The following is a 10,000-nucleotide window of genomic DNA, read 5'->3' as shown; positions in this document are numbered from 1 at the left end:
GGTTAGTGGCGCAATTGTTTTCTAAACCTGCAAAATAGCATGAAGGAACGTTTGCGCCGGAACACGCCTCCTTTTTTGCGCTGAACCGCCCAGGGAGCGCAAGTTCATTCCCTAGTTTAGCGACGTGCTTCTGTGGAGGGAAAAGCGCGCTTTGCGCGGGTGCAAAATAGGAATGATACATGCGTCAGTGTACAAAGTCAATTGCGCTGGGTGCAAGATAGGGCCCCTAGTCTGTTTCACAGCAGCTTTACAGTGATAACAGGAGATTACAGTAACAGAGATTGTTTAGGCTTTACAGCAGCTCTAGAATAAAGTTATTGTCCAGATAAAGTTAGTTTTGATTGATTCACTTCCGTTGTAAAGATCATTAGTTATTAACTTAGGGGCCGCTAACACCGTTTTAACAGAAAACTCTTTAAGTCTCTCTGAGCAAACTTCAAAAACGCGAACCCGTGAGAACGCTGATGGCGCACATGTGTATTACGAGTTCAGTCTATAGGTATGCGTGTTTGAATATATGTGCGCAGGCGTGTAGTCCTTCCCTACAAACCAACCCTCAACAAACTACTTGTCTGGCCTTAAAATTTATAATACAGAATTTTATCGCTTCCATGTAGCCACACGAACCAGAATCATCCCGACAACGCTTTATCTGTAGAGAGGGAAAGGGAGGAAAGGAGGCCTTCACAGGGGAGAGACTAGTGACGCTTCAGGACTGCGCTGTCATCGTGTCCAGGCGCAGGTCCTTCATCAGATCTGGAGTGTGTGTGTGTGTGTCCAGGCGCAGGTCCTTCATCAGATCTGGAGTGTGTGTGTGTGTGTCCAGGCGCAGGTCCTTCATCAGATCTGGATACGGCGGACTGCGGTAAACCTCGGGATAAACAGAGAGACTAATATTAGCGTAGACGCTATTCTTCTTATGATATAACGAGTACATCAGGATTTATGGGAAGTGTTCCCGGTTCCGGCTGACCTGATCTATGCAGCCTAACATTGAATTATAGAAGTCTATAGTGTGTTATGTGTATGCTAGATCAAAGAGATGTGTTTTTAGTCTAGCTTTGAACTGACAGAGTGTGTCTGCTTCCCGGACAATGGTAGGAAGACTGTTCCAGAGTTTTGGTGTGTGTGAGCCCTCGTCTCCCATCGCAGGTGTGTGTGTGTGTTTCTCTCTCGCCGCCACTGAGTTTCAAGTGCACAAGTTAGTTTTGCATCTAATATATCGTGAAAAGAGTAGCAAAAGTTAAGGTGCGAAATTTGAATTTGCAGTGACAGATTTGAGAAGTTGCAAGTGCATAATTGAGGTTGTACTGCGAGTGTGAATGTAAGAATAAGTGCAAATATATATTACAAGTTTGTGTCTGTCATTGTATTGCTCTGAATGGCATTTTACACATTTGTGACGACTTGTCTGCAGCTTCAAATTCAGAATACAGGTTTGTGACTATTGTCTGCGAGTGCAAATCTCAACATTCAACTTCAGATTTTTATTTTACAGGTTTTCACTCTGGAGCTGTGAGTGTAAATTGTAGCTTACAAGTACGAATATTTATTGTACAAGTTCTCAAATTCACATCTATGTGCTCTCGAGTTTTGCTACTCTTTTACCTTCATACTGGTGAAGCTGAAAGTCCAGTCGTGTCTGTGTTGTGTTACACTGAATGATAAACCCTATAGCGGTGTGTGTGTTTAGGCTCAACACACACAGAGACAGAGGCTCATGCAGACGGGACAGAGAGAGGAGACAGGAGAGTCCCAGGAATCAAGTCCAGCGGCTCCATATCACATAACACAGGTCTGGCTGATCACAGGGGTTTGATTGAGTGTGAAGTGGGGTAAATTGAGCCACGCTCCTCACACTGAGTGACGTTTGTCCATCAGGTGATGCGGATGCAGACAGCGATGTGGAGGATGAGAACGATTACAGAAAAAAGTCCATTGATGAGGTCAGTGTCATTAGTGTTTTAAAGATATTAACACACTGAAAGTGTTACTTGAGGAGACTCTCATATTCACTCCGAATCTTAAAACTAGAAGCACATGATCTGCTTTACACTCAGTTTGCAATGGTGAATCAAACTTTCAGCAAAACTCTGAACACAGTTCATTACACACATCATTCATACTAACAGCTCTTGTGTTTCATTATAAAACACTGCTGTTTAAACACAACAATCATTTACTGATGTTCACTTCTCTACTGTGTGTGTGTTGAGTTCGCCATCTGGTGGTGTTTCAGTGCAGCGCAGCCTCAGATTTGAATTTGAATTTATTTTATTTAAATGGGACAGTGCATATTCATGAACGGACAATCAAAGTTGACCGTAAATACGCCGGATTTAGCACAATGCTAATTTCCATCCGTAGTCCCAAACATAGACAAATACAAACCAAAAAAACAAACAAACAATATACATATCAACAAATATACATATAGAGCTAAAAAAACATTAAAAGTTCCTATACCTTATAGAGTACTTATTGTAATATTTATTTAAAGTACATAAATGCCTGTACATAGACATCCCAAAGTGCTTATTATAAATATATAAATAAAACTACCTATCAAAATTTTACCTTCATACTTAATGATTACATTTTTGATTGTTATTCAGCCATCTTTTAAGATGTTTCTTAAATGAAACAAAAGTAGGGCTATCTCTAATTTCCGTGGGCATACTGTTCCAATTTGTGCAGCCTTTAATAGAGAGGACATTTTGTGCAAACAAAGATTTTCTAAATGGTACTTCACAAACCCCCTGGGTAAATGATCTAGTCCTCGTCTTGCTATTTCTCTTTTTGATAAAATCCCCCAGGGGTGGTGGGGCAATTCCATTCATAGTTTTATAAATAAGACAGCTATTTTTCAAAATTTAGGAGTTGATACTTCTCAAGAATTGGACAAAGGTGAAATGACTGTCAGATCTACTGAAGATCTCAGTAGATCTTCTCTGGTCTCAGTAGATCTTCTCAGATCTCAGTAGATATTCTCTGGTCTCAGTAGATCTTCTCAGATCTCAGTAGATATTCTCTGGTCTCAGTAGATCTTCTCTGGTCTCAGTAGATCTTCTCAGATCTCAGTAGATCTTCTCTGGTCTCAGTAGATCTTCTCTGGTCTCAGTAGATCTTCTCTGGTCTCAGTAGATCTTCTCTGGTCTCAGTAGATCTTCTCAGATCTCAGTAGATCTTCTCTGGTCTCAGTAGATCTTCTCAGATCTCAGTAGATATTCTCTGGTCTCAGTAGATCTTCTCTGGTCTCAGTAAATCTTCTCTGGTCTCAGTAGATCTTCTCAGATCTCAGTAGATCTTCTCTGGTCTCAGTAGATCTTCTCTGGTCTCAGTAGATCTTCTCAGATCTCAGTAGATATTCTCTGGTCTCAGTAGATCTTCTCTGGTCTCAGTAAATCTTCTCTGGTCTCAGTAGATCTTCTCAGATCTCAGTAGATCTTCTCTGGTCTCAGTAGATCTTCTCTGGTCTCAGTAAATCTTCTCTGGTCTCAGTAGATCTTCTCAGATCTCAGTAGATCTTCTCTGGTCTCAGTAGATCTTCTCAGATCTCAGTAGATCTTCTCTGGTCTCAGTAGATCTTCTCTGGTCTCAGTAAATCTTCTCAGATCTCAGTAGATCTTCTCTGGTCTCAGTAGATCTTCTCAGATCTCAGTAGATATTCTCTGGTCTCAGTAGATCTTCTCTGGTCTCAGTAAATCTTCTCTGGTCTCAGTAGATCTTCTCAGATCTCAGTAAATCTTCTCTGGACTCAGTAGATCTTCTCTGGTCTCAGTAGATCTTCTCAGATCTCAGTAGATCTTCTCTGGTCTCAGTAGATCTTCTCTGGTCTCAGTAGATCTTCTCAGATCTCAGTAGATCTTCTCTGGCCTCAGTAGATCTTCTCAGGTCTCAGTAGATCTTCTCTGGTCTCAGTAGATCTTCTCAGGTCTCAGTAGATCTTCTCAGATCTCAGTAGATCTTCTCTGGTCTCAGAAGATCTTCTCAGATCTCAGTAGATCTTCTCTGGTCTCAGTAGATCTTCTCAGGTCTCAGTAGATGCAACGTCATTTGATGCTCTCACAATGCTTTAAGTAAAGTAATATTAAAGAAATATTTTAATTTTAAATGGGATTTTATTACTCTTTTACTTTTAAAACAGTTCTATTCATTTACTGGTAAATATTGCTTATTGTGACCACATATTATGAAAAGAAAAATTCATAATTTTACTTAGCTGAAAATACATAATTATATGACGCATATTCTCATACAGTCACTGATTATGTACATTTTAGTTATATTGTGTGTGTGTGCAGGGGATGGCAGTGAATGAAGCCTTCGCCACAGAGGAGATGTCCAACTTAGTCAACTACGTTCAGCCTGTTAAATTCAACTCCTTCGAGGCGTGCAAAAGTAAGTCAAACTGTTCTTACGCCACAAGATGTTTTTCACTGTAAGATCTCTGTGTGTTACGGTTCATGACTGTGTTTGTTTTCCACAGAAACTGATCGAAGTTACGAAATGTCGTCGTTTGTGGAAACTAAAGCGCTGGAGCTGCTCAAGGAATCACCGGTGGAGTTCGTCGAGTATCTTTTATTTGCACTGAACTTTTGCTGGTCGGAGACTCTTTCAAATCAGAGTGTAATTTTGTGTTTAATAAAAGTTTTATATAGCGCTTTATACAACACAGATTGTTTCAAATCAGCTTTACAGTGATAAAGGGGACAAAAACAATTCAATTATGAATCGTATAATTTCATCTATTTTCTGTAGAAAACAGTGATGTCATCATCAGCTCAGTTCAGTTCTCGTACAGCAGCGTCAGTACAGTCAGATCAGTAATGATACTGGGGGTCATATACTGGATCTCATATGTACATCTGGCTTGTATAATATTCTTGTTAGTGGCTCTGATTTTGCTTTCTCAGATCACAAACTCATAAACTTCAATATCTATATCACCACTGAAGTAAATGCTCACCTATCGTAAAATCAATTCTGTGAATCCATCTTCTTTCTCTGTTTCAATAAGGGCTTCAACCTTGTCAGAATGTTTACTATCTAACTGTCCGTCAGAAATCTGCTGTATTTACAATAATGATTTTTCTCAAATACTTGAGAGACGTGCTCCTGTTAAATCTAGACTGGTTCCGTCTACTCGTGCCTCAACCTGCTTCACTCCTGAACTACGAACGATGAACACTGAGGGTCGCCGCTTGAAAGACTATACAGAAAAACTGGACTCATTGTGCACTCTCTGGCTTTTAAAGAACATTCGCTCAACTACCGTACAGCCCTCAACGCTGCAAGACCCTCTTATTTCTCCTCTACCATGAGGAATTCCATGTGCAGACCCAAATCAAATCTCTTTGCTATGGTTAACAAACTCACTAAACCACCACAACATGTTATTTCGGCCTCTGGGGTGCTTGTGAATAGCTTTTCCCAATTCTTTTCAGACAAATTGAAGTCAATCACTGAATCCATCACTAAAGACACCCCTCATACAAGTGACTCAAATGTTCATTTGATGTTATCTGATTCAGCTCACTCAACTCTCTCTCTGCGTTTACTCTGGCTACTCCTGCTGCCGTAAGTGATCTAGTTGTGAGGTCTAACTCCACATCCTTCCGGCTTGATCCTACACCTGCTGTTCTGCTTAAGATGTGTGTCCTCGAGGTTGCACCCTTCATAACACATATGATAAACTGTAGTTTGGCTTCTGCCATTGTCCCAGCAGAAAAAAAAATGGCTGCTGTGAGCCCCATTCTTAAAAAAAACAGGCCTTGAACATCTAAACATAGACAATTACAGGCCAATAATTGAACATTCTTAAGCAAAATCCTTGAAGGTTGTGGCTTCGCAATTGCGATCATATTTCTTTTTGAACCTTTTCAGTCAGGATTTCGCCCATCTCATAGCACTGAAACTGCTCTTCTTCAGGTGGTTAACAACATTCTTTTGTCCGTAGATTCAGGGTTAATAAACATCTTGATGCTTCTCGATCTAAGCGCTGCATTTGACACAGTCTGCCATGAAATACTGATCTCTTGGCTCTTTGATATCGGCATCACTGGTTCCGCTCTTTCCTGGCTCATTTCTTACATCAGCGACAGAAAGTACTATATCACCACACAAGGGTATAGATCTGCCTCTGCTCCGCTCACACGGGGTGTTCCTCAAGGTTTAGTTCTTGGCCCACTATTGTTCATCATCTATATATATCCACTTGGTGACATCATACGCAGGCATGGACTTCAGTTTCATTGCTATGCTGATAACATTCAAATTTATCTGACCATCAGCTCTGATAGGGCATCCCTGCCCGACTCACTCACTGCATGTATCAGGGACATCAAGCATTGAATGTCCCTGAATTTCCTCAAATTAAATAATAAAAAAACTAAGAAATTGGTGATTGGCTCTGCTGCCTCAGTCAAAAGGATGGACCTGTTCATGTTAAGCCTTCGTCATCTATTCGTAACCTTGGTGTCTTAATCGACTCAACTCTATCTTTTGGCTCTCATATATCTTCTCTTGTTAAAAACTCTTTTTTCCATCTTCGTAATATTGCACGTCTTCAGTCTTCTCTGCCTCTAGCTGATGCTGAAACCTTAATTCATGCATTAATCACATCACGCCTGGATTATTGCAATGCTCTATATCTTGGTCTGCCCAAAAAACGTATTGCAAGCTTACAGTATGTTCAAAACTCAGCAGCAAGAGTTCTCTCCTCCACCAGGCGTTCTCTCACGTTACTCCTCTGCTTCATGACCTTCACTGGCTACCCGTGGCATCACGTATTCACTTTAAGGTATTACTTCTAAAGTTTAAGGCATTAAATGGTCTTGCACCTCCATATCTGTCTGATCTACTGTACTCTTATACCGCCCTGCCCTTAGATCAGATGAACTCGGTTTCTTGTCCATCCCTCGTTTCCGGTTGTCTACTGTAGGTGGAAGGTCATTTAGTGTTAATGCTCCTAAATTATGGAATCCACTCCCCCTTACACTTCGTAATATCTCATCTGTGGCTACATTCAAGACTCAGCTAAAAACATATCTATTTAACATGTATTTTGGATAATGTGACTACACTCACCTAAAGGATTATTAGGAACACCATACTAATACTGTGTTTGACCCCCTTTCGCCTTCAGAACTGCCTTAATTCTACGTGGCATTGATTCAACAAGGTGCTGAAAGCATTCTTTAGAAATGTTGGCCCATATTGATAGGATAGCATCTTGCAGTTGATGGAGATTTGTGGGATGCACATCCAGGGCACGAAGCTCCCGTTCCACCACATCCCAAAGATGCTCTATTGGGTTGAGATCTGGTGACTGTGGGGGCCATTTTAGTACAGTGAACTCATTGTCATGTTCAAGAGACGAATTTGAATGATTCGAGTTTTGTGACATGGTGCATTATCCTGCTGGAAGTAGCCATCAGAGGATGGGTACATGGTGGTCATAAAGGGATGGACATGGTCAGAAACAATGCTCAGGTAGGCCGTGGCATTTAAACGATGCCCAATTGGCACTAAGGGGCCTAAAGTGTGCCAAGAAAACATCCCCCACACCATTACACCACCACCACCACCACCAGCCTGCACAGTGGTAACAAGGCATGATGGATCCATGTTCTCATTCTGTTTACGACAAATTCTGACTCTACCATCTGAATGTCTCAACAGAAATCGAGACTCATCAGACCAGGCAACATTTTTCCAGTCTTCAACTGTCCAATTTTGGTGAGCTCGTGCAAATTGTAGCCTCTTTTTCCTATTTGTAGTGGAGATGAGTGGTACCCGGTGGGGTCTTCTGCTGTTGTAGCCCATCCGCCTCAAGGTTATGCGTGTTGTGGCTTCACAAATCCTCTACAGTAAAAGACCTGGGTGTTATACTAGATTGCAACCTGTCTTTTGAAAATCATATTTCATATGTTACAAAAACAGCCTTTTTCCACCTTAGAAACATTGCTAAGCTACGTAATATGCTATCACTTTCTGATGCAGAAAAGTTAGTTCATGCATTCATGACCTCGAGACTAGATTACTGTAATGCTTTATTAGCTGGTTGTCCTGCATCCTCAATAAACAAGCTAGAGTTAGTCCAAAATGCAGCCGCTAGAGTTCTTACTAGATCAAAAAAAATATGATCATATAACACCAATTTTATCATCACTATATTGGTAACCTATAAAGTTCCGTATTAATTACAAGGTATTGCTACTGACTTATAAAGCCCTAAACGGCTTAGCTCCAGTCTATTTAACGGATCTTCTATCGCCCTATAATCCATCGCGCTCTTTAAGATCACTAAATTCGAGGCTTTTGGTCATACCTAGGATATCCAGATCCACCAAGGGAGGGAGAGCATTTTCACATTTAGCTCCAAAACTCTGGAATAGCCTTCCTGATACTGTTCGTTGCTCAGACTCGCTCTCCCAGTTTAAAACTAGATTAAAGACGCATCTCTTCAGCCAGGCATTCATATAATATTTTTAATCTTACAGTTCAAACTACAATCCGGCCTCTAGTTCATAAACGCCAGAGGAGAACTGGCCCCCGACTGAGCCTGGGTTCTCCCAAGGTTTTTTTTTTTTCTCCATTAGGTCACCTGATGGAGTTTCAGGTCACCATTAGGTCACTTGATGGAGTTTTTCGGTTCCTTGCCACTGTTGCCTTTGGCTTGCTCAGTTGGGGATATTTTGGGGATATTTAATTTAATTTTATCAATCAATAAATTCCACTAGAAACAAACCTTGTTGTATTATTTTAATTTAATACTGTGAAGCTGCTTTGATACAATCTGTATTGTGAAAAGCGCTATACAAATATACTTGACTTGACTTGACAAATGCTTTGCTGCATACCTCGGTTGTAACGATTGGTTATTTCAGTCAAAGTTGCTCTTCTATCAGCTTGAATCAGTCGGCCCATTCTCCTCTGACCTCTAGCATCAACAAGGCATTTTCGCCCACAGGACTGCCGCATACTGGATGTTTTTCCCTTTTCACACCATTCTTTGTAAACCCTAGAAATGGTTGTGCATGAAAATCCCAGTAACTGAGCAGATTGTGAAATACTCAGACCAGCCCGTCTGGCACCAACAACCATGCCGCGCTCAAAAGTGCTTAAATCACCTTTCTTTCCCATTCTGACATTCAGTTTGGAGTTCAGGAGATTGTCTTGACCAGGACTACACCCCTAAATGCATTGAAGCAACTGCCATGTGATTGGTTGATTAGATATATGCATTAATGAGAAATTGAACAGGTGTTCCTAATAATCCTTTAGGTGAGTGTATATGTGTCCTTATGTGATTGTAATGTGTGTGCGGGTGTGTAAATGTATTGTAATGTACAATGTAAAGCGACCTTGAGCTACAGAAAGGCGCTATATAAATAAAACTTCTTCTTCTTCTTCTTCTTCTTCTTCTAATGAAGCCAGAGGTGTGTGGTAGATTTTTTCTTCTTTTGCACCTGACTTAAGTCTACCTGGGTCGTCTACTAATCGACGTCCCTAAACATCTCCTGATCGATTCATTTTGGTACTCAAAGTCAGGAGTTTATAAACCTAGACATCCGTCTAGTTTAATCTACCCTTTTGTTATATTCAGACATGATTCAGCCACACACACACTGAGTTTTTTTTTTACCAAAAGGTTTGGAAACATGTAGGATTCAAAAGCATATGAATGTTATTCCGACAAGAAAAATAAATGTTAGTTATGATTAATTAAAAACATCCATCACAGGCGACAGCAGCAGGAACACTAACTCCATCAGTGACTGAGTGGAGGAAAACCCTTGAGAGAAACCAGACTCAGTCGCTCAGTTCTCCTCTGGCCAACGAACCAACAATGTCATTATTATATAATTTTATCCTTTGTTAGAGATTCTTAACTCCTTCACACAGGTATAATAAACTACAGCTGAGCAGAATTTATCCCAAAGGAACGCGGGTTGACTCCTCGAACTACATGCCTCAAGTCTTCTGGAACGCCGGC

General features: G+C 40.8%; 1 protein-coding gene across 2 annotated transcripts in view; it reads left to right on the top strand.

Moving 5' to 3' along the window:
- plcb1l (phospholipase C beta 1-like) overlaps window positions 1-10,000 on the top strand; it is a 157,009-nt gene that overhangs the window by 84,195 nt on the left and 62,814 nt on the right. For both annotated transcript variants that reach the window (XM_084090219.1, XM_084090220.1), the window contains exons 15-19: window positions 1,694-1,795; window positions 1,882-1,946; window positions 4,305-4,401; window positions 4,490-4,574; window positions 9,910-10,000. The exon at window positions 9,910-10,000 is cut by the window's right edge and continues 34 nt beyond it. In XM_084090219.1, coding sequence (XP_083946345.1) covers window positions 1,694-1,795; window positions 1,882-1,946; window positions 4,305-4,401; window positions 4,490-4,574; window positions 9,910-10,000 — 440 coding nt within the window. The remainder of the gene's footprint in view (window positions 1-1,693; window positions 1,796-1,881; window positions 1,947-4,304; window positions 4,402-4,489; window positions 4,575-9,909) is intronic.

This window comes from Abramis brama, assembly GCF_963993115.1.
Source record: "Abramis brama genome assembly, chromosome: 18".
Lineage (NCBI taxonomy): Eukaryota > Metazoa > Chordata > Actinopteri > Cypriniformes > Leuciscidae > Abramis > Abramis brama.
The sequence above is the reverse complement of the archived record's forward strand: the minus strand, read 5'-3'. Positions and strand labels throughout refer to the sequence as shown.